The sequence below is a fragment of the Diabrotica undecimpunctata genome, chromosome 6 (genome assembly GCF_040954645.1).
Source record: "Diabrotica undecimpunctata isolate CICGRU chromosome 6, icDiaUnde3, whole genome shotgun sequence".
NCBI classification, from domain to species: Eukaryota; Metazoa; Arthropoda; class Insecta; order Coleoptera; family Chrysomelidae; genus Diabrotica; species Diabrotica undecimpunctata.
In genome coordinates, this window is record NC_092808.1 from 132,650,586 (window position 1) to 132,676,420 (window position 25,835).

Sequence of the window (25,835 nt, forward strand, 5' to 3'; positions counted from 1 at the left end):
AGATTTTTTCTAATTTTGTATTTTTGAGAAATGTGAAACATGCTATTTGTTGATCAGAATCAGCAGACTTCTTGTTTTTATAAAAATTATTTTTACAAGTGGCCACACTACAACCTGTGCCTGACATTCTAAAATTTCATCAACATTATTATTACGTTAATACGTAATGAAATTTTAAAGTTTTAACCTACCTTATAAAAAGATATTCTTATGTAAGGTACTCTACATAATAATATTAATATTATAATAATATTAATAGGTACGATGTACAGCTACAATAAATAACTTTTCTTCGATAATTCAAAATAAGTTTTTACATGAGACAACGCCAAAATTTCAAATACAAAAATATAAAGTAAACTAAGATATTTAAGAAACCATAAATAATAAAGCAAATAATCAATTTAAAGATTATTACCATAAATGGGTTTGTATTCTTGTTTACATATTTTAAAATGCAGAAAGTGAAGCATCTAGTGACATATAATGAAGATATAAATTCAGATAAACAAATACCTACAATAAATTTTTTTATCGCGTTATTGAAGAGAAAATAGATGAAAGTAAACATCAGCGAAGAAAGATATGAAAAAATTGTGAAGAACAGTGAAGAGTATGGACGCCAATATGCAATAAACAAATCTAAAAAGATAGAAAACTAAAAACTAAAAACCTTTTGAAGAGATTGTTAGGACGAGCAATTTTTGTGAATTTTTATTTTTTTTTTGTATAGAGATTAATGTTTATTTAATATTTTATTTATGCAAACATGTTTATTTGTTAAATAAACTTTATTTTAAAACGAGTATTAACTTTTTATAAGAATTATTTTCCAATAGGAACCACGTTTCTCATTATAAAAACTCTAATAAATTGTTTGTGGTGAATATAGCTACTTGACCATGTTGGTCCATTTCTACAATCGTACATAGTTAAATATGCTCTAACGGCTCATCAGCTATTACAAAAGGTGTTGATTTCATGGGACTAACATGACCTGGTACAGCAAATTTTATGTTGGCCCCATTGGACCAATGTGGCCTGCTGAGACAGCATCAGTGTTGGTCCTATGGGACCATCGTGACAGTACACATGTTAAAACATCAGATAGTCAAGGCCCGGCATTCGTCCATCTCTTTCTGTCAATTTTAAATATCATTTCTAATCTTGACCAGCAATAGATATTAAAACATGAAAGGTATAAAACTGATTTTGTTGAAAATGATGCATTATAGGTATTTCAGATGATAGCATCATTTTTTTATAAAACAATCAAAATTGATTAAAAATAAAATTTTGAAAGGAAAAAATGTCATCAATAAAAAATGTTATGAATAATCAATAAAAAAGTCTAATAACCCCTTCTAAACGAGCCGCTTATGACTACAATTAAAAAAATATTTACGCCAAACCATTGAATACATTTCACTAAATAAATATACAGAATTCTATAAAAAACGGTTTTGAAGATATTTAAATTAAATCGATGTTAGGGTGCCATCGTTAAAGACATCTAGCTCTCTTAGGAAGCATTTTTGGATAAGGTGAGTTACGTCAAATCGAAATAAAATGAGTTCCAGTATTTAATTTTTATTGCACCGTCCGTGTTTTACAAACGAACAAAAACTGGGTGATTTTGGACATATTCAATTCAAATCGTAAAATTGTTTGTACATTGGCGAAGTTTTTCTCTGAAAAATCTAATATCTAACCTACCAAAAACGAGTGAATTCTACTAAATACTTTATAACTATCTCACTGGCCTATTTTCTCGCGTGAAAATACTGTCTCGTAGTTTTCAGTTAGGTAGGTAAGTCATGAAGAATACGCAGTGTAATCATGCATCCCACGGGGCAAAATTGTTTTGGTACGATAATAATAAAAATTAGTAGCTTTGCTGTATGAAAGAGCAATTAAATAAAAAAAAAACGAGTTGTTTCGTGTATCACAATTGAATGAATTTGTAGAATAATGCCCGACTCTTAAAAAATAGAAATAGTAGTTAGGATAAATTATTTTTTTAAATAACTGGAATCTAAAAAATAAAGAAAAATATTATGAGTAGACTGAGTTCAGAAACAATTAAAGATTTAAATCACAAACCACGGTCACTAAAAACAATATATGGTCAGTCACAAAAGAGGGAAGGTTTCTCAAAAATTACAAAATTGGTTTCAAAATTCAAAAAAGCACAAAATAAATTCAAAACGAATCGGAAAACTGTTTCGGATTCACAATGATTATCACATTTAAGTGATTTATGTGTCACAATTAAGTGTGGAAAATAACATCGGTCATGTGGTGATCGTTGAAAGTTCGCTTAGACTCTCTGCGACATCGTTCTCTTAACTTGGACGAGTCCCACCTGAATTACCGTCTTCAAATCGTTCACATTTCTTCTACTACAGATCTCTCAGACGACCTTCTCGCTTTAAACGCACATTTTACTTTTCAAGAACTTTTCTTTGCTGTATCTACCTTAAAAAATTCTGCAGCAGGAATTGACAATATACCCCCTATATTCCTCAAAAATTTAGCCATTAATTGCTTATATGCAATAAACCTTTATTAATATATTGCAGATAAACCTTTAATAGAGCCATTCTTTTTGTAGACCGATCTCATTAATATGTTTCATGTGCAAATTAATGGAAAAACTAATTAATAATAGACTTAACTGGTTCTCTAAAAAGCACAATATAATTCGCTCCGTTTAATCGGGATTTAGACCATATCGAAGCGCAATGGACAATTTAGTATTACTACAAAACCATATAACCGAGAATTTTAATAAGCAACATGATACAGTTGTGGCAGCCTTAGATATTAACCCTGCGTCACATACGTGGATTTTTCTGTCATTAGTACATATGTGGGGTGTGACAAACCCCAATTTCTAAGAAAATCAGAATTTTATGGTCTGAAGTGATCATCTAAGGACTATTTAAGCAAAAAAGAAATAATCAGAACACCTTTATTCAAAAGAAATTAAAAATAAACTAATAATAGGCAATTCTCCATAAGCAAAAACCACAACTTAACTGAACAGTCTTACCAAAAAATATAAACACCATATGATCAAAAATACAATAGTAAATGAAAATCTAATAGTAAGATAATACAAGGAAAACAACTGCCCGGTTGTACAGTGAAAGAAAAAAAATTAATCGCTATTTGAATTCATGCAATTTTGACAACTTATGACATCATGCTCCAAGCACAGTAATGATTCACAGTTTAAACAAAAATATTTAGTTTTCCGATCTTCCCATGAGTTTTGGAATCTTGGCAGGTAGCACTGCAGGGGCATCTTGGGCAAAATGTGCAATGTTTTGGCGAATACTCCTTGGTATTTATGGATTATTTTTTCTTTCAGATATGTGGTCCTGGATCAATTCAAAGCCCAACATTTTGATAAACAATCTTCTGGCAAGTTTGAAATCTTGATTGTTTTCTTTATATATCACCAAAGCATTTATGGCGGCTGTATTCAAGAGAGAAAACACGATCGTAAGAGGCCATCTCCGTGAGTTTCTAGATACGTTATATGATGCAGACAGTTCATCCACTACATCTACTCCACTTTTAGTAAAGTTATAGAAGCTTATTATTTCTAGTAAATTTTTATCGCTAGTTGCTTCATCAATAGCTTTATCATGGTGCATGGTGGACAACAGTAGGACGTTTTTATTTTTTTTCGGCACATACGATAAAAGTGTAATATCTTTCTGAAAGCCAAATAAAGATGTCATTTGTTCTCTGTTCTGGAGTATCAAAAATTGTGCTGGGATGCATCGTTTGTTCTTTCTCAGCATGCCTACTGACGTAAGTTTATGCTCGTTCAGCAATTTTATCATTAATTCATAACTAGTGTACCAGTTGTCAAAGGTCACATTTCGGTTGGAACCAGAATTAGGTTGTATTAGCCTCTCTACCATATCTATTGGGGATTTACTAACACTGTAGGGACCTTCTGGCTATTTTCCTGCATACACTTCCAAATTTAAAACGTAGTACGAACGGGCATCAACTAGGGCTTGCACTTCGATCCCATACTTTGCAGGCATGTTGGGCATGTACTGTTTGAAAGCACATCTTCCACGAAAAGACTCCAACTTCTAATCTATCATCACATATTGAGAAGGAGTGTAGGCCTGCTTACAATTTTTAATACATTTGTCCAGAATTCCACGAACTGGAGCTCATTTGTCAATCGCCAATCTGTCTTTACGATTCTCGATGTTATCGAACCGAAGAGAGACCATCAGGAATTGAAAACGATTTATAGACATCGTATTGCGGAATATATCGACACCAGTCCCATCTGTTTGCCATAAGTCTCTCAAATTCTGACGATTAGAATGAAATAAACCTGCTAAATAAAGAAGTCCGATAAATGCTTTAATTTCACATTCATTGGTTGGTTTTACCATGCATTTATTTTGATATGCAATTGATTTCTGTTGAATTTTGAGATTGGTCCAGCGCACTATGTCTTCGATCATTTGTCGGTCAAAAAGCAATTGCCAACAATCTAAAGCACGTTTAGCATTTTTTGCATAATGCTTTACACCCGGCAAATGAGTAATAATATTCTCTGATCTTGTTCGAACCCGTTTATTATTTGAAGCAAGTTTGTTCCATTGTGTTCCATCTTTTCCGAGATACATTTCTTCGTGTCTTGGAGGTCCGTCAGTGCTTTTATTTTCCGTCTCATTCTGAAGTTCTGTTTTTGATGTCTCCATGTCTGAATGTCTACGACAGGGCTGTATCTTGTCTCCCATTATCTTTAATATATACTCAGAAGAAGTATTTAAGACAGCGCTGGAGGAAAGCACAGAAGGCATAAAGATAAATGGAGAAATAATTAATAACATAAGGTATGCTGATGACACTGTGATTCTAGCAAGTAGCATGGAGGAACTGAGTTGCCTAATGAGTAAGATACAAAAAACAAGTGCACAATACGGACTCAGACTAAATATCACAAAAACCAAATGGATGTTAGTAAGCAAAACCCAACAACCACCACAGCAACTGATATTAGACAATGAAAGAATTGAACACGTGGATTCGTACATCTACTTGGGAACAACAGTTAACTCAAATTGGGATCAAGCAAAGGAAATACGTATAAGAGTAGAAAAGGCAAGAGCATCGTTCACTAGCATGAAGCAAATTTTCACCTCTAAAAGCCTCACCCTACCTCTCAAAATTCGACTTCTAAAATGTTATGTATTCCCGGTTTTGTTATATGGAATGGAGGCGTGGACAATGACCGCAACAATGATGAAAAAAGTAGAGGCCTTCGAAATGTGGGCTTACCGACGTATATTACGTATATCCTGGACTGAGCACGTGACCAACGAAGAGGTACTACGCCGGATAGGTAAAGAGAGAGAGGTAGGAATAAGTATAAAGAAAAGAAAGTTGGAATACTTGGGTCACGTTATGAGACATAATAAATATAGAGTACTACAACTGATCATTCAAGGGAAAATAGACAGCAGAAGGGGTCCAGGGAGGAGAAGACACTCGTGGCTCCAAAACTTGCGGCAATGGTTCGGATTGTCATCTGCTGAACTATTCAGATCTGCCGTAAACAAAGTCAGAATAGCCATGTTGATTGCCAACGTTCGGAACGGACAAGGCACATGAAGAAGATGTCTGAATCTCCGTCAGAAACTACATCTTCTATTGCGATATCCTGCTCCGAGTCGGTGTTGTGGTCGCTTTCAGAGATATGGTCAATATCGTCATCGCTTCCCTGTTCGATGGCATCGTCATCAATCAAGACGTGAGCATAAGTCTGCGTTTGATTTATTTTAAGAGCGATATTTGGGAGCTGGGGTTTGTGAAACCCCACATATGTAGTGCCGGGTTAAAGGCGCCTTCGATACTATTCCAAAGAATGTAATATTACAGAAACTTATCGATAATAATATTATAGGCAATATTTACACGTTCATAGATAACTTTTTAAATCACTGTAAATTTAAAGTTGCAATAAACGGTAATAAGTCAAATGTTCTCGAACAACTCAATGGTGTACCTCAAGGCTCTGTTTTAAGTCCAACTCTGTTTAACTTAGCAATTATGGACATCTCAAAAGAAGTTTTTTAACCGGTAAAAGCTCTACTGTACGCTGATGATCTACTTATTTATTGTAGTGGAGCAAGCATATCCAGTACATCAAATCTTATTCAAAATACTGTAAACAACGTATATTCTTGTTCCACACAAAATGGCATCAAACTTTCCAGGTCAAAATCTAAGGTACTAAGATTAACCAAAAAGCAAAGTGTTTCAAAACCCAGAAATATATCTAAACGATGTTCCTTTACCTAGAGTAAACCATCATCATACTTAAAAAATCTAAAGGATAACTGTGCTGGTAAACTAAACATATTGAAAACACTTGCACATCATCAATGGGGAGCTGTTGAAAATATGTTATTGAGAATCTATAGAGCTCTTATTCACTATAGATTAGATTATGGATCCATGCTCTACATGACCGCCTGTAATACTTATCTTAAATCTTCAAATTCAATACAAACGACCTCCTTACGTATATGTCTTTAAGTTTTATCAATATTATTTTAATTCATTTTTTTTAATTAAGTAAGTATATATTTATTTATTATTTTTGCAGCTAGTTAAGAGATGAGTAATATTTTACTTTCTTAATCCTCTACCGCATACGAAACCTTTAATAAGTCTGTGGCTGGAAGGCAAAAGGGGATAAGTCGATATTTTTTGCAAAATAGTGTTATGTATACCATTCGACAGCATTTTTAATTCTGCACAATCTTGGTAAAGAGAGTTAAGTTTACTAATTAATATATTAAAATAAATAAAACTAATTATTATTGATCAAAAAGGGGTAACTTGGCTACAATTTAATCGTTACGACTGTTTTAAGGATATAACTCAAGATATCTTCTGGAGAGCAAAATAGTAATTACTAGTAAAATGGTATATGTGCACATATTTTCTAACATTATGAAATTAACTGAAAAGCAAAACGATTTAAGTAATGTTAACTTAAGAATGATTTAAAATGTGTGCTAGTAAAAGGCATTAAATCAAGATATTTCCTTTTGCGGAATGTGATAGAAGAAATATATATGAAAGTATTGCTAGGATATACAAAGTTATCCCTTTTTGTAAGAATGCGGTGTCCACGCAAATCATATTCTTATCAGTTTCTTGTCAGTACTTGTCTAGATTGTGAAGAGAGCACACGCAAATTTTATCAATGAACGTTCACTACGATGGCAACTCGAAATAACAATTATTATTCATCCACGTGTGGTATAATTGTTGATTATTGATCACTACATTCCATATTTTTTTTTAGTAAAAGAAAATGTACAGCAAGATTTTGACTCAGACGACAGCGTAAAAGACCCGGCCTATGATCACATTCAAAAAGACCACCATAGTGATTCTGATACCGAACAGGAGAAAAATGGCTCAGATGAACCAAATTTTGAAAACAATAAAGAACATGGCCAACCAATGCACAAAATATTGAAACAAAAAGTAGGAAAAAGAAAAATTGGACAGGTTTTACGAAATACGGGTAAAGGATATGAAACAAACAAAGGAAACGCAATAAAGCTAGGCAGTCACGGTCACTGCGAGATTGTAGAAGAAAGTGTAAACAAAAAATATTTGATGAACATAGATTATCTCTGGTTCAAAATTACTGGGGAATGGGCAACTACGATAGAAGGGTAAGTTGTATTGCCTCATTAATTCAAATTTCTGACAAGAAGATTACTACTAACAGAAGTGATACTGATAAACCTTCAAAAAATATAGGGAAAAGTGTTTTACATATTTTATAGTAATCCAAGGAGGAAGAATCCAATGCTGCAAGGTATGTTTTTGTACTATTTTTGACGAAAGTAATAAATTTATAGAAACTGTTACAAAAAAGAAAATGTCATTCAACTGTGGTATTCCTATGGCTGATGGCAGAGGCAGACATGAACCAAAATACAAAATTTCCGAATCTAGAATGGAACTCGTCTATAGCCACATATCAAAATTTCCTGCCTATAAGTCTCACTACTCACGAAAACATACTAGTAAAAAGTATCTAGTAGCAGAATTAACAAAAGCTAAGATGTACTAATGTATACCCAGGACATAACATCTGAACCGGTTTCTTATAAAGTTTACTCTCAAACAATCGATAAATTAGGCTTAAAGTTTAAAAACCAAGCAATGATAGCTGTAACAATTGTGATATTTTTCAGAATCATATTAATATTAATAAGACAGCTGATGCAAGGAAAAAGCATGAGAATTTATTAGCAGATCATCATATAAAAGCTGAAACTGCTTACGAGTCAAAGAGATTAGACAAATTAAGATGTATAAACAGCAAAAGTCAAAAAATATTTGTATTTGACTTACAACAGGTTTTTCCTACTCCTTACTTACAAACTAATACCGTGTTTTATGTGCCAACGAAATTGCTTCTTGTTTATTTAAGAGTTTTGCTAATTTACCTTCTGAAATGCTTTCTGCTAAAAGGAATGTTAATAAAGAGAAAGAAGAGAGACAATAAGACTGAAATTTGCTGGAGAAATATGAAATTGCTAAGATACACCAAGGAATTTGGCATTATTCATTTTAAAACATTGCTTCAGGAATATCAGCCATTTCAAGAAATAAATTTTAGAAAACAAAAAAAAAAAGATACACTCATCGATATCAAGTCCATTACTTTAGATAATTTGTATGATAAGCCAAGACAAATAAGTGAAAAAAAAGTAAGCGATATTTCAGACCTTATTGAGTTAGTTGATGAGAGTGCAAAAGAATGTTATCGTGGACTTGTCCAAATCCCACGAAATTCACAAGATCTGGATAATACTGCTGACACAGATCCAGACATAGATAATTATTTTAGTGATGATGATTTTTAATAAAATATTCTAAAACAAATTTTTGTGTAATTTATTATTTTAAAGAAATAGCTTCCGAAAAATATTTGGGTTCATCAAAATTTTTTTTCTTCCTGCGAAAGCTATTCTGTTCGTATTATATAGAATATATGTTTTAATTTTGTGTTTAGAATGCGCCTTTAATTCTCTTTCTAAGTATCATCTTGATCAATTGTTATTTTGTAAATCAGATTGCTGTAGAAACCTCCATGTTTAATAAACTTTTTGAAAAAATTTACGTTTTATTTCTTGTTCTGTCAATGCTATATCCAGAACAAAATATTTTCTTTGCTTTATTGTGGTTGCCCGTTGTAAGTAGAAATAACTGCAGTTAACACTACAGTGCACATATAATGTTAGCCAAGTTACTATCGAGCATAAGGGTATAAATCTACATAATCCCCTTTACCAAGATGATTTTATGTGCATTTCAACTATAACTTGACTTATGCTTTCTTGAAATAATTAAAAATAATAAATATCCCAAAATATTTTTTTTAATTTATTAAAATATTGGACACATAGATATTAATTTAAGAAAAAACACTTAAATATATCTAACAGAAGGTAAGTCGGATCTAGAAATATACAAACGTTACTAATATTACATCTATAAGGTAACAAAAAGACCATATGAACTAAAAATGTCTGTACTGAAAAACTTCCAAATGGGAGTTATCCCCTTTTGCCTTCTAGCCACAGAAGTGTTGTGGTATGCATAATAACCACCACCCATCTGACCACCCAAATTCTGACATCATAGCTAGTACTCATTATATTACGCATCTGTATGTTTGTTTGCCTACCAGTCAAGAGATAGATCGTTATTTCTTAATTCGTTTGTACACGTGTAGTGACTGAACGATACCTTATGTAGACTCCAATTTGAAGCAATATTTTTTATCGAAATAGTGAATTTATTTTTTGGAAATTTTTTGGAGAAAGTAAGTATTACTTTTTATTGTATAAATATTTTTCCACGTCAAATTTCACATTATTATCCAGCTTTATGATGTCAGTTATTATTAAAACATATATGGTTTCGTATGCATTCCGTCTAAATTGGTATAAATCCGTAAAATCCATAAATGGTTTCAAATGCATTCAATCTTATTTCAGTTATACCGTTTAAAAAAAATATCATTTTAACTGAATTCTTGGTGATGGAGAACTAAGTAAAGACGATTTAGGTTCAGATCCAGATAATGAATATATGTTCCTCGATGTCATCAGTCCCAGTCTAATGATAGTGATAGCAATGAACAAAGGAATTTGGATTAAAACATAGCTATTTGCTCTGGTATAAATAAAATTGTCAAAAAAAAAATAAATAAACCTAAAAAATTTTTATGGGAATCGGTCTATTTGACGCCTTTTAATAAAAGTGACTATGCATTTAAAGGCGTTGTAGTGCTATCAGAATGTATCTTTGAGTTAAAAACTTCTTCAGTTTTTTTCTTGCTTTTATTTCCAAAAGAATTAATATCCATGATTGTTGAACAATCAGACAAATATCTGCAGGATAACATAAACAAACCTGCCAATATTACCGAAAACGAAATGAAGCAATTTATAGGAATTGTAATATTTATGTCATTGGTAAAAATACCATCATCGAAACTTTACTGGAAAGCAACTGTGAGTCAAACACAAGTATTTAAATCTATGACCTGCAATAGATGGGATATTATAAAGAAACACCTTTATTTTAGTGATAATAGTAACTTCGTTCCTGTTGGAAATCCAGGCCATAGTAAACTGTTCAAAATTCGACCTTTATTAGACAAGATTAAACAACGTCTTTTATTGGTTCCCAAGGAGGAACATCTAGCTGTTAGCGAACAAATTATTCTTACGAAATACCTCAAAGAATATAATCCGGCAAAATCTCAAAAGTGGGGACACAAAAATCAAGTACTTAGTAGTGTATCAGGTTCTGGTTATAATTTTAATATTTTTGCTGGTGAAAAAAGCAATACTTTTCCAAATGGAGCGCCTGATTAAGAAGGTGCCAAATAACGTTAATCATAAAATATTTTTCGATAACTGGTTTAATAGTCCAAAATTACAGATTTATCTTACAAAAATGAATTATTGCCTTTAAGTACGGTTCGAATAAACTGTGTTCCAAATTTAGGAATTTCATCAGAAAAAGAACTAAAGAAAAAAGAACTTGGTTTCATTGTAGAAAAAGTAGCCCTTGTTGAAGACGTAAACAAGTCTAATAGCTTGGTTCAATAATAAGAAAGTAAATATGTTATTACCTTAAGTGGTAGTGAACTTAGAACCACAAAACGTAGGTACTTACGAAAAGACAAACGTACAAAGAGATTCCGTGTCCCCAGGCTGTTGAAGTTTATAATCAGCTGAGGCGAGGAGTGGGCTTATTAGACTCGATGCTGGGGCTGCTTTACAGAATCACCTAAGATCAAGAAAATGGTAAAAACGAATTTTTTCATATGTTGTATCTATGTGTTGTGAACGCATGGATACTCTGGTGTAGAAAAAATTAACAAAATTTTTTTTTTTTTTATTTAAAGAAATAAAGTAGCATCCACCCAAAGGTTATTAGCGACATTCCTGTAACATTTGTAATAGTATTAAATTTAACATTTGTAATAATCAATCATTGTAACAATTAATTACAATTTGTGAACAATAAAACATTTGTAACAATTAATTAAGTTAAATTTTGTGTAAATATTTATACATTTTAAGTAACCTAATAAATTGTTCGGAACTAAACTTTTGTCGAGAAGTGCTTTCAGGTTAATTGGCAAATTTTAAGAATGTCTTTGATTTACGTATTTAGGACAGTCTATCAAGAAATGCTTTATACTGTCTACTGTATTGCATGTTTCGCATTTTGGTGGTTCATTATTTGAGATAGAAGAGATAGGCATAAGTATACCTACAGTGTCCAAGTCGTAGATGTGTAATAATAGTTTGGCATCTTCTACTTCTGGCTGTGGACTTCCATGAAAAAATATCACTTTTGATGGTTCTGAGTTTCGAACTAGAGTCATTCCACTCCCGATTCCATGCACTTAACACCTTATTTTTGAAATAAACTTTTAGATCGCCTGCGATACTCCGATATTGTGTTTCTGATGTGTCACTAGTGATAGCGTTACGCGCACTAGTATCTGCTTCTTCATTCCATTCTATGCCTATATGAGATGGTATCCATAGGAAGTGGACTCTTCTGAAATTTTCTTGAGCTTTCATTAATTCGGCCCTGATAATTTTCTCAATGGGGTGTTTAGGGTATACATTTTGCATAGCTTTGACTGCGCTGAGAGAGTCAGAAAGGACTAGACAACAAGGGATGTTTTTAATTAATGTTGGATTAACTGAGATGTGTCACTTTCAGCTTCCGATGCCTCACTGCTAATATAATTATGGATTTTTTTCATTATGGACGTAAATTCACGTTTTATGGACCTTTCCTTTAAATGAGGATAAACTTGACTGAGCATATGGGACGAAGCTGATAGGTCTGTGGTATATTCTTTAATTGTGGTTATAGGATCTGCTGACCCCGTGATATTCATTAGGAGCAGGTTAAGTTGATCAACGTTTAGAGGGAAAGGTAGAGGGTGATTTTCTATGAAGTTTTTATCAAGGTCAAGTAAGAGAGAAAATGAGCATTCAGAAGTGCTTGCTGAACTAATTTTAGCTTTTTTAGATTTTGCTTGGACTTTAGGTGGTGGAAAAATGTTACATACTTTTGAAGATGGATCTGCTTCAGGTGAAATAATTTCATCAAAGTTTCTTTTTGGTTGATTAATTATGTGACTGTCCTTATTTGATGAGTCTACTTTGTACGGTATCTCCGGGATATTAGAAATAGACATTTGTTCACACTGAGAAGGGTTTGTGTCATTGGATGCTTGGAAGGATATATTTGATGCACTAGATACAGATGCTTCGTTGTTTTGGTTGGGGTTTAGTTGAGCTAGTGGTTTGGAGCACTGTGAAGCGATGTGTCCTGGCTTCTTGCATATAAAGCAAACTAAACTGTCTTGAGAAATGAATATTCTATATGTCGTGTTGTCAAAAACAAGAGTAAATGACTCTGGTAGTGTTAGATTGTGAGGACTGATATAGATTTGTCTTTGAAAACTGAGGATGTGATTGTACTCAGGCATAGAAGCACTTATTTTAAGGAAGGTCATGGGGGAGACAGGAACTATGCCGATTTTTTGTAACTCACTGATTAGCAAGTCGTGCGGTATTGAAGGACATACGCCGGAGAGCACAAGTCGTTCCGCTGGTGTAACTAACCTTCTTGCTCTGACAATTTCACCTTGTATTTCTATTTGACCATAATTATTCATAAAATCGTCCACTATTTGTTTATTGGATAAATACATATGCGATTATTAGATAATCTAGAAGAGAAGATTATATTTTTCGGTTAAATTATATTTCCAAGTGGGAGAAGGTAGTCTTGAAGTTTGGTGTTTTCTAAGGCACTAAAGATAATTGCTTGGGACTTTAATGGAAATTGCACTCTCGACGCTGCCGAAGAGTATGACTGTGATGTGTTTATTTGATTTTGATAGTCTTGTATTGTAGAACTGTTGTGTGATTCCATGTTTGAATTCATTTCGATAAACGTTTGTGAAAAGTAAGTCCGACTCTTTACAACTGCTAAAATAGATATATCGGTCTTTACTAAAAGCGGTTTTTTGCTGGTAAAACTGGATTTGTTTATTGACAACAATAACAAATAATTGCAATTTGCTGACTTTAATACTAACTGGATATTATGTAAGGAGTTTGTACACTTACAGTTTATTTCAATATATCAGTAAGATTCACAATTTATAACTTACATTAAACTTTGTTAATGTTAAAAATATTCGGAGCCCATATTGAATACAACATTATAATTATCGATCAATTAACAAAATTGCTATATGCGATTGTTTGACATTAAACAAGCCATTTCTGAACATTTATGTAAATCTGAGAAGTCACTATCAAGAAAGGGAGGTCGTCCAGCAGGACAAAATGGAACTCCAACGTCTAGTCATCAAGGAACTTTAACATCTAGTCGTCAAGGAACTCCACCTGTGTTAACTAATGAGACAACCCCAACACCAACAAAAAGAATAGAAAAAACTGCTGCAAGACATCAAGAGATACATATACAACATTGGACACATGCCAGAATGGCAAAAATATCGAGAACAGCGATATTTATGTTGAATGTTATAATGAAAAAAGGTATTGTCTATCACAATTTTATAACTAATGCATTTTTGTATGTCAACATTTTATTAAAATATGTTTGTATCATTCATGCGAAAACAAATAATGCATTTTCAAAAAATCTCTCAGTTTGTAGCTATTGCATATGAAACCATATATGGGTTTACAACAAAACTTGTATATGTAGGTTTAAACAGTTATTTTAAATGCCTTTTATAAGCCTTAATAAAAATCACAATACATAAAAATATTTTTTATTTGATGTTTGCAATAATTCCTGTAGTAGAGGTTTAAAATAATAAACACGGTTATTTTTTATAATATTGTCATGTGAATATTTGTGTAATAAAACTATTTTGTTTTTATTTTATTCTATTTCGTACTTTACAGCGAGTGAAAGTGATAGTCTTTTTTTAGTATATTGCCAGTTGCTTTAACTTTATTAGACAATACATTTCAGTTAATGGAAACCACATTTCTGGTATTGGCTGTTTGTAAACAAAAAGCCAACTCGGTTTTATTTTTCTAGAAAACACGCGTTTCAGTAATTGCATTTAGCTTTTAACGATAAAAATAGATCGAGATAGCTACCTAATTAAATTTATTAGTGGTTTCAAAAGTCGTATGGGTTGAAAACACACCCAAGTTCATTAAATGGGGGTGAGTTCGACTTTCTTTTTAATTTGATGTCAACGGAAGGAGTTAAGAAAAGACAAATAAAATTACAGAAATTACAATATCTACAAAATGATTTCTAACTTTGTGATTTTAGATACTTTTTAGTAATTTTGAAACAAAAATATGACGTGTACATTATTTTGATGTAATAAACGTCATTATCATTAGCTCTACTATGCATTCAGGGTCTCAGCTTGTTCTCTGATTTTCGTCCATTCCAATATGTTCCTTGCTTTTTTTTTTTTTTTTTTTTTTTTTTTTTTTTTTTTTTTTTATTTATTTAGTTTGATGGCCTTGGCCGAGCCAATTAGCCAGACAAATTTAAAGACAAACAGTTTTTACAATCAGAGGAATTTTGTACAATTGGAGGAATAAACATATAATCAACCGTACAATCTAACGTGCAATTAGTAATAAATTACAACTTATTTAATATAATACAATATTAACTTTACAATATAACTTTATTAATATAATACAATATTTACTTAAATATAAGTTAGTTTTAAGCTACAATTTATATTAACAGTTTTGATATGTTCGTAAATCGTTTTTAATATATTGATATCTCTAGAGAAAATCAAATTGTTCAGGTAGACGGGAAGTGGAATTTTTAATATAATAAGATTATCATAAAATTTGTTTATGTTTACTGATTCATGGGAACATTCAAGAAAAATATGTAATAAGTTACCTTCTTTTCCACACTTGCAATTAGGTGACTCCGCGAGACCCAACTTGTACATATGAAGGGGGGTAGGAGCATGATTAGATCTTAATCTGTTTATAACCCTTATGAAATGGCGATTTGATAGAGTATGAAACCATCTTTTTATGGGTATTTCAGGCTGCATTTGTTTGTAATTATTTCCAGTTCTCGTGTTTCGATAATATGTTTGCCATTTTTCTTTTTGATGCTGTTTACTAATTATATCAATGTCTGAAAAGGGGAGTAAGTTCAAGGGAGCTTCTTCGCCTATGTCTAGGGCAGATTTGGCTAGGCTATCTGCTATTTCATTGCCCTTAATGCCCGCGTGTCCCTTTATCCATGATATAATAATGCTTTTCCCTAAATTTGTAATTTTATTGTAAATAGTCATAATTTCTAGTTCTATATGATTTAGTTGCTTGGACCTATGTACGTTTGTTAGTCTGTCGACGACACTCTTACTGTCTGTAAATATTATGCAGCTGTAGGGTTCGTTACTATGTATATGCCTTAATGCAAGAAGAATCGCTGTCATTTCAGCAGTGTATATCGATGATTCAGCTGGCAATTTCAATAATTTTTTAAATCCACTTTGAACATTAATTAATGCACATCCTACTTTGTTTTGTACTTTAGATCCGTCTGTAAAGTAAAACTGATAATTTGGCCATTTATGCCGTGTAAATGATTGAAAAGCGACTGGATCTAAATTACTGTCCATAAAAAAGGTATTAATATGTTTTGAAAAAAGCTCTTCTAATATATGGGAATACATAGGTGAAACTTGATTTTCATACGTATAGAAAGTATGTCGGTATTGAGATATCCTCAGGTAACTATTTACCAGAAGAGAACATTTTTTCTTTGTCCAGTATTTATGAGTTAGATCTAAAATTGATAAAATATGAATATCCTGTAGATAGTTAGTATTTTTCCCTATGGCTCTAGTAATGAATTTATCACTTAAAGACTCCCGTCGAAATTTCAAAGGTGGTTCTATCGCCTCAACTTCCATTATATTAACAGGTGTAGAATTCAAATATCCAAGACAAAGCCGAAGGCATTTATTTTTTTGTATTTCTAATTTATTTAAATGTGTGTTTGCGGCAGTTCCATATAAATGACAACTGTAATCGAAAATGGGACGAATCATAGTACGGTAAAATAAAAGTGCTACATTTGGATCAGCGCCCCAGTTAGTTCTACAAAAGGCTCTTAGAATGTTATTTTTTTTTTTTAGTTTATAATCTTAAAAATTTTCATCTCGCTACGATTAGACTATATTTAATAAGTCATTTGATCTAGCTTAAATCAAACATAAACTAATACTACAAGTTAAAATAAAAACTTTAGAAGCTATGCTGCCAATTCTTATTGATACACAAAGCACGGTGGTTCAAATTAAAGGTTGCGCCTCAGATTTTTCACCTCTGTCCCAGCCAAAATGTACGGCATTGCAAAAAAAATAATTTATTTTCTGATTTAAAACTTTGTGTATAAATGCCGTACTGGCATGAATACCGAACATTTTTGTATGACATTAGATCGCATGTCATTATTTTTGCAAATAAAGCTTATCTCACCTGTGACTCACATGTACCGATACCTACAATTTGTAGCATTGTTTTAAATGTAATTTATTCTGGGTCAAATGACCCAATAAAAATCTCCCATTGGCTTGTAGACTATATCATCTGCCTGAATATTTGTTTTTGTATTTCATTCTCCTCCGATCCATTTTTCATGTTCTATCTAGCTCTAGCTCAAAGAAGAACGTCATGGCTTAGAAACCTGAGAGATTAGTTTAACAGATCCTCTGCATCTCTTTACCGAGCTGCCGTCAACAAAATTACTATAGCCAAAGCTCGATAATCGAGCTCGGCACATGAAGAAGAAGAATCTAGCTCAACGCTCTTTTGATTGTCAAATCATGAGCTTGTTAACTCCTTAACTAGTCGCTACGCGGTCAACAAGCCCGAACGTATCACAAATTATTAAAAATATTTCAGAAAAAAATTACATTTGGCAACCACGATCTTCATTAGCTTACTTATGCGATACACGGATACGGATCATCACTACTAAATTAGAGAAGCAGAGACGCAGCAATAAAAAGTTCTACACGGCAGCAATAGTTGTGGAAACAAATTAACAAAATTTTGAAACGCGACATAAACTCTTCAATAAGATATTTAGAATATAATTCATACATCTAGATCTGAGATAGCTAATATATTAGTTTTATCCTGCTTAAAGTCATATTCAAGTCATAAAACTTTTGTTAAGAGTTTTTACAATTTAAAACCAAAGAAGAATTAGTAAAATTAAATTATGATCAAAGCGATAACCTACCGATAAATGCACTAATATCCAAACTGCTACCATCAAGTATCATAAGGATGTGCAATGGGCAAAGTGCTCGAAAAATTGATTAACCAACGCTCGACGCCTTATTTGAATATTCGAGCAAAGATCTGTTCTATCTAACAAACAAAGTGAACCTCGTAAAGATATATCAACTCTAGACAACTTAGTCGACCCCGAGTCCGAAATACATGAAGCGCTAGCAAATATTTAAAGTTGCATAGTGGTATTTTTATATAACCAGAGCATTTGATACAGTTTGGCGCCATGGAATAATTAAAACTTTATAGAAATTAGTTATACATGGAAATATTCTAAACTTCATCAGTAGCTTTTTAAAAAACCACAGTTTCCAAGTAAAAGTAGGCGATTTCATTGCTAAAATTAAAATACAGGAAAATGAATAGTATAGAAAATGATACACTACCAGTAAAGAGTAGGTTATACGCAGATGATCTTATAATTTATAGTTAATGCAGAAACACAGAACTTCTTAAACAATATTTACAAGATACTATTTCTGGATTAGATAAATGGTCAATCAAATCGGTATTGAAATTTTCTTTCAACAACAGTAAATGTATCCATTTCACAAGAAAATGTAATGTGAGTAGTCCACAACTTTTAATCTTTATTATAAAAACATAATATATTGATTGTATCAAATTCCTTGGAATTAATTTTGACAAATATTTAAATTTAAAGCAACATATTCATTATCTTAAAAAATCTTATCAACAATATTTAAACATAATGAAAGTCCTCTCTGCTAAAAATTGGGGATGTGATCAATATATCCTATCGACAGTATGTAAAAGCCTCATTAGATCTAAAGTCGATTGCGGCTGAATAGTGTATGGGTCTACCACTCAACCATTTTTGAAAGAGTTGCAAACAATCCAACATTCTGCTGTAAGAATAGCCTTAGAAGCTTTTTGTACTGTACCCACAGATAGCTTAGTATGTTTAGTAGGTGATATGCCTCTGGAATTAAGAAGACAATATCTTAGCCTAGCATATATATTTATATGCCGATAATCTCGTCAGAAACAATGTCTTTGCTTCTCGTTTTCACATAATATATCTTCAAAAGGATAGATCTTAACCCCCTTTCTACGAAAGACTTAATAGATACATGACCAGTAATAATATTGTCTTCTCTAAAATTTACCAAACCAACCTCTTAACCACTCTCCCTTCGATGGTCAGAATGACCATCGAAGAACCCTTCCTAGACATGAGTTTAACACAGACTATTAATCAACTTAGTGCTTCCTCTACGGTTAAATAATTTTATAGTACAAGAATAATAAGAACCAGAGTAACCAGCATATTTATACTTTATACAAATACCTCCAAATCAAAAAAAGAAGTGGGATGTGTCGTTATATACAATTACTGTATTGCTTGATACAAAATCTCAAATTTTAGAACAGTTTAATACAGGATATACAGGAGAACTATTCGCAATCTTAAGAGCATTAGAATGTACTCTGAACGCTAACTTACACAGATACCTAATAATGAGAGATTCCTTAAGTTCCATAAGTAGATGATTAACCATTTAACCAACTCATCCATTGTTTGGATTAAGAAAGAACTATTTATACCAACCTTAGCAAAAGAATGCCATTGTAAAATTTATGTGGATTTCGTCACATGTACATGTACATTGTAATGAAAGAATAGATGCTGACGCCAAATTTTTAGTTAACACCAAAAAATTACCAAAAACTATATTACTGTAATCTGCTTTTTTATACTTTTATATTGACTTTTTATATATTTAATTACTCTAATTAATTATTTAATTAACTATCTAAGTGTCGCAAATCATACATAAAAAATCTCAGGGTACCCTTTTATATTACAAAAAAAAATCAGCTTAGGTTATACTTATCTTTTCTCGTGGCTTCCAGTATCTGTTAGTTGTTCCTTATCGGGATAAAATAGGAAAAAGAAATAAATAGAAATAACAGAAACTTTTTAAATTTATTAAGCAATATTAATAATTATCCTTTGACGTTAAAGAAAATTTATGATATTTGTAATGTAAATCAGAAAACTTTAATTTTAATTTTTAATTTAACTTTTATAAAATTTATGGTAATTTAAAATAGCGATAATTTTTGATCTTCTGATGGTATAGAGCAGTGGTCGCCAACCTGTCGATCGCGAGCTACCAGTAGCTCGCGGAGGCAGTTCTGGTAGCTCTCACAAAGATTTTAATTTAAAAAATACAAACTGCAAAAATCAGAGAAGCTTCCGAAAATTCCACAGAAAAATCTAATTGTCATAATATTAAACATAAACTGTACATTCAGAGACATCATAAAACTGTACATTCTAATTTTGAAAAATCATTCCCACTACATTCTGCCGCCAGAAAGGAGAAACTGAAACAGTTAAAAAAACAGTTAATTGGACAACAATCAATATTTTTAAGAACAGTCGACAAAAATAAGGCTGCAACTGAAGCATCCTACCGTGTGTCCCAGATAATTGCACAAAAAAAGAAACCTTATGAAGACGGGGAAATGATAAAACAGGCGCTTTTAGAAACTGCTGATTCGTTATTTGCCAACTTTAGAAATAAAGACGAGATAGTTTCAGCTATAAAATCTATGCAACTTTCTGCTAATACAGTGATGAGACGTGTAGAAGTAATGAGCAATGATATTTTTTTACAGTTAAGAACTGACTTAGATAACTGTGTTTATTTTTCACTTCAACTGGATGAATCAACAGATGTCGTTGACACTGCCCAGATGGCCGTGTTCGTCAGGATGGTTTTTAGTGATTTTACGATTAAAGAAGATTTTTTGAAATTCATTCCACTGAAAGGACACACTACTGGACAGGAGTTGTTTTCTCATTTAAAAAATATTATTTCTTCCGAGAAAATTCCAATATCGAAAATGGTAGGCTTGACAACCGATGGCGCTCCAGCTATGGTGGGTTCTGATAAGGGTCTGGTGGCGTTATGTCGTAAAGATGAAACTTTTCTGCAATTTCTCTGTTACCGCTGCATTATCCATCAGCAAGCATTATGTGGAAATTTCCTGAAACTAAACAATGTTATGAAACTGGTGGTAAAAATTGTGAACAAGATTAGAGCTCAAGCGTTACAAAGAAGATTATTCAGAACCTTGGCCGATGAAGTTGACTGTCAATACGGGGACCTACTCCTTTACTCTGAAGTCCGACGGTTAAGTAGAGGACGGGTGCCGAAACGTTTTAATGGTGTCCTATCTGGCATAGTTCAATTTTTCAAACAACGCGATGAACCGACTCCGGAACTAGAAAATTCAATCTGGCTTAGAGATTTTGGTTTTCTCGTGGACATTACAGAGAAATTAAACGAACTTAATTTGCAGCTTCAGGGGAGAGACAAAAAACTAGCGGAAATGATTTCTGATACAAAAGCATTTATCAATAAGCTGGAGTTTTGCTATTCTTTCAGAAAAAATATCTCAAAATCCATTAGAACCCTATGACAATAAATATCATGTAGAAATAATTTCTACCCTGAAGAGTAACTTCAAAAATCGTTTTAAGGATTTCAATGAAATGGCTTTAGTAGCGCAGTTTGTTGTTTCACCCTTTATGGAAATTGATATCCAGCAGTTTGCAGCTTGTATTATGCAGAACTTTGGCGAAGACATCGCTGCAACAGAAATGGAAGTCATTGAGTTTCAAAATGATTTAGCCTTAAAATCGTTAGTCTCAAGTACTGAATGTATCTGGCCTATTGTAAGTAAAGACAAATATTCAGTTCTATGCAGTGTTGCCTTGAAAGTGAAAGCATTATTCAGTTCAACCTATTTGTGTGAATCTTCTTTTTCCAATATGAAGTTTATTAAGAACAAATATCGCAATCGACTTACAGATGAACAATTGTATTCGAATGGCTGCATCAAATTATACTTCAAACATTAAAAAAATTATCGATGAGTCTGAGTGTCAGCCTTCTCATTGAACGTGCTTTTTTATTTTTCAATGTTTATGTTTATGATAGTGCGTTACTTTTTTGTTGTTATTATTGACTATTTTTAAATCATACGTGACATGCCGTTGTGGCTGGATAAAAGTTTGTGTTTATTTTTCAGATACCTTCGTTTGAATGTAGCTATGAACAATAACGTACTAGTAATATTAGTTACTCGTATTTTGTTATTAGTTTATTATTAGTACCTATGTATTATGTATTACCAGTTAAATAGTAAAATAAATACATATAATGATAGATTAACTGTGGATTATTTCATTTACGTTGCGTTACGTGGCTTCCGTGTGGGTAGCTCGCTGTTTATTCCAAAATTAACAAAGTAGCTCAACACATTGAAGAGGTTGGCGACCACTGGTATAGAGTCTTTTATTTGAAACATACAAAAAAGTTCTGTCACAAAAAATTATTGACTGACCTTTTAATTCACACACGACGATGTCTCCTTTTGACCAAAACAGCTCCCTCTTGTTGATTATGTTAGGCTACCAATCAAAGCCTTCTCCATTTTAAGTATTAAAGCATGTTTAAAATTCCTTTAAATTATTCCCCTTAAAAAATTAATTTCAGGCCGCCTATGTCCATATATTTTGTTAAAAGTTAAAAAAAAAAACCCAACAGCAACGAGCGATTCGCTACGCTTTTTTTAAAAATAAAATATTTCGCCAAATGTTCCCTGATCTTTTTATCTATCCTTTGCTTAATAGAAATCTTTCCTAGTACCAAAGGAGTCAGTGCCTATTGTGAAATCCCCGGTCTACCTTCTCAGAAAAACAGAAGAGTTGGTTTTCGGTGAACGTATAATTCCTGTCAGAAGATAGTGTTTAAGTTACAAAAATGACTCCACTAGTCTTGTCTTTTAAATATCAGTTTTGCGTGACACTCTTCAGCCAATACTCCCACTTCTTTTTTATCTTTAGCTTGCTTAAGATCAAAATTCGAATTCAAAGTTGTTTTCTGTGACAAGCGGTTGGTTCTCCATCACACGGCGGTAAGTGTATTTTTAATTCACCATTATCTATATAAAATATATTTACACAGTGAGTCCTATATTAACTATTTTCCCTTTTGTCAAACAGACGTATTCCAATTCTAAGGAACGAAGTCGCCTCTGTTTGCCTATCGTTCATCTCTACAATCGTTTATCTCTACCATCGTTAATCTCTACCTTAATTCGTCTCTGCTGTTAGACGTCTTCATTCAACTTTACGTTCATTTGTCTCTTCATTTCTCTATACTACTGACTACTACCTGTGCTGTTCCTGTCTGGTTGTTTCTCTTTTCGACTATCTAAGTCAATTCGAGGGATTACGGATCGCAGACCCTTTCAAACATTCACTCTCTTTCATCCCTATTCCAATCTCGCTAACCAATCAGAAAATTCTTACATCCCTCCTCTTATTTTACATCAGAAAACCCAAGCATCGCTTCTAAACAACTTTCCTTGAAAATGGTAACGGTTTTATCTTATACTTTCTAAATACAATAACTACCTGGTGGCTTTGGATTTCCAGCGAAACAAAACCAAAGGCTTTTAAAATATAACATCTACAAATACCGGGAAACAATTGTCTATGTACATTTAAGTATTTACTAATGTTCTTTAGTCCTTCAGGATAAAACTCATTATGGATAAACCCACTACTTATAACTAACTTATAACAAATATTTACAAATCGATGTACAGGCCGTTGCAACCCGTTGCAGGCCGTTATGTGCCCGCGTTCTATAACAAAATTAAATATTTATTATATCTTTGATTGATAAAATGAAACACAGCAATATATAAGAAAGATTTACATCACTGGATTAACTCGACATTGAAAGAACGGTGGCTTCACAAAATGATTTTGAGAATGATTTCCGAAGTGGAAATTGAAACGTCAATAAACTTAATTTAACCTTTAATTGTTTCCCATTTAAATAGTAACTACTCTAACATACCACAAGAAAATAGCTTCAGAACAATAGTAAATAAAAAAAAATTGTTAAATAATTAATCTTATGTTACCTGAGACTTATCATATCGTTCTCCTATCTTTTATTATAGAAAAAACATCGAATAAGCTAATTACAGTGGATCTAAAGTACAAGTCCTTATTCTAATATTATGAAATGCGTATGAAAAATAATCAAAAAAACGACTAAATATTATGTACTCACTATTATAGTATGCCTTATTGAAACGTGAATGTGCTTTATCAGCCTCTCAATGCGAAATTGATAGCATGTTTAGTTTAAAGGCTATATTCAATAAGACCTGTAATTGAATAGCTACTAACTCAATGTACTTTGTAGTTAATCATATACTCTTTGTTATGTACTCTAAGGAACTCCTGCCTCTATGTATTATCGATAACCTACCTCCATCTATTCTCATTCATCACTGTTCGAAATTTTATTGCATAGCTAGGCAAACGCTGTTGGCAATAGACACAAGAACACTATTTACAAAAGTAATTCACCGTTCTAGAAATTACACAGTATTACAGAACAATCAAAATAAATGGGTCAAAAGTAAAAAATTATATTAAAAGATAAGTGTTACGACGAATAAAGTAATATAAAACATATATAGATCCAGGAAAGATACATAAGAATATTTTAAATCAAAAAATACGCTTTTTTGATGTTCTTATGATTAAAATTAATGTCTGTATTATTATATTAAACCAAAATTACTATATTAAAATTAATGAAGAGCAATATCATCATTAATTGTTTAAAATATATAGAGGGTATATCACACAAATTAAATCCAAATTTTAATTAATTTTTTTTTATTTATTTTGCTTCAATAAATTAGGGTTACTATAGTAGAGGTCACAATTAGAATACAGGAATACAGTGTCGATTTTACGGCGCGCAGCGATGTCGCTCATGTCGGCACAATGGTAGGTGTGTGGTAGTTTGGCGATAGACTGAGAAATCAGGACCGTACGTGCTTTGTTTCAAAAATCTTTACTCATTAATTTAACTGAGATAAATAAGAGAATAAACAAAAAACAAATTAATTCTATAAAAAATGCCTGTACACATAAAACATCTAATACGTCCTAAAAAATGTATATACATATATACAAAAAAATGCAAGTAGTTTACCCTATACGACACAATAAATAGAAGATCAGAAAAACAGAAGAAGATAATAACTGAAATGTACTGTACGTACAGTAGAAAAACAAATGAGTATTATATCTGAGATATTTCTCGTTGATTTATACTAATCTCAATCCATATCTAAATCGCCCTCATCCTATGAATCATCTCCTATATTATTTATCACCTTTTCATCTTGCTGCAAATTGTCCACCTCAAATATTTTTTCTTCCACTTTCTTGACGTGGTTCGCATAATTATGCCACTGCTCTTTAGATACGCGTTCGTAAGTTTCTTTTATCAACGTTACACCGTTTTTTCTTTAAAGTCGACATTATTTGAAGCCACATACTCTTCCACGTGACTCCACACCATCTTAGTCGAGTTCAACTCGCAATGGTAAGGCAAGAGTCTCAAAATCTTAACGTCACATTTTTCCGCAATTATTTCAATTTTGTACTTGTCGTACTCATCTTCAAATGAGGCCACAGTATCCAGTTATTAACTTCTTTTCGATTAGTCAATCCTTGATTTTCTTTTGTTCCAGAAATTTTTTCGAAAAATCAAATTTGCGGGAGTGGTATGACACATTGTCCAAAACGACAACATTTTCTTTGTCTTTCGGCAAGTTTAGAATTAACGTCTTTTTAAACCATTTTTCATAATAGATCCCCGTCCACTTTGTCGTGGTAATCAGCAGTTTCCTTCTTGGTCAAGAAAGTTAATTCGGCCCATGCCACAAAACCAGTTTCGGTTCCAGTATAAAAAAGAACAAACAGATGACCTCCTTGGGCTG

The 25,835-nt window shown here is 32.3% G+C and overlaps 2 protein-coding genes across 2 annotated transcripts; both read right to left on the reverse strand.

The window, feature by feature from the left end:
* Positions 1–3,353: 3,353 nt before the first annotated feature.
* On the reverse strand, positions 3,354–3,938 carry LOC140444621 (uncharacterized). Its single transcript, XM_072536383.1, has one exon. The coding sequence runs from the start codon at positions 3,936–3,938 to the stop codon at positions 3,354–3,356; it is 585 nt and encodes a 194-aa protein (XP_072392484.1).
* Positions 3,939–4,202: 264 nt separating this feature from the next.
* On the reverse strand, positions 4,203–4,745 carry LOC140444622 (uncharacterized). The gene has a single exon (XM_072536384.1). The coding sequence runs from the start codon at positions 4,743–4,745 to the stop codon at positions 4,203–4,205; it is 543 nt and encodes a 180-aa protein (XP_072392485.1).
* Between the last annotated feature and the right edge of the window lie 21,090 nt (positions 4,746–25,835).

Coding starts and splice junctions, on each gene's coding strand:
- LOC140444622 (XM_072536384.1), bottom strand. CDS start 4,745: ATGGAGACATCAAAAACAGAACTTCAGAATGAGACGGAAAATAAAAGC.
- LOC140444621 (XM_072536383.1), bottom strand. CDS start 3,938: ATGGTAGAGAGGCTAATACAACCTAATTCTGGTTCCAACCGAAATGTG.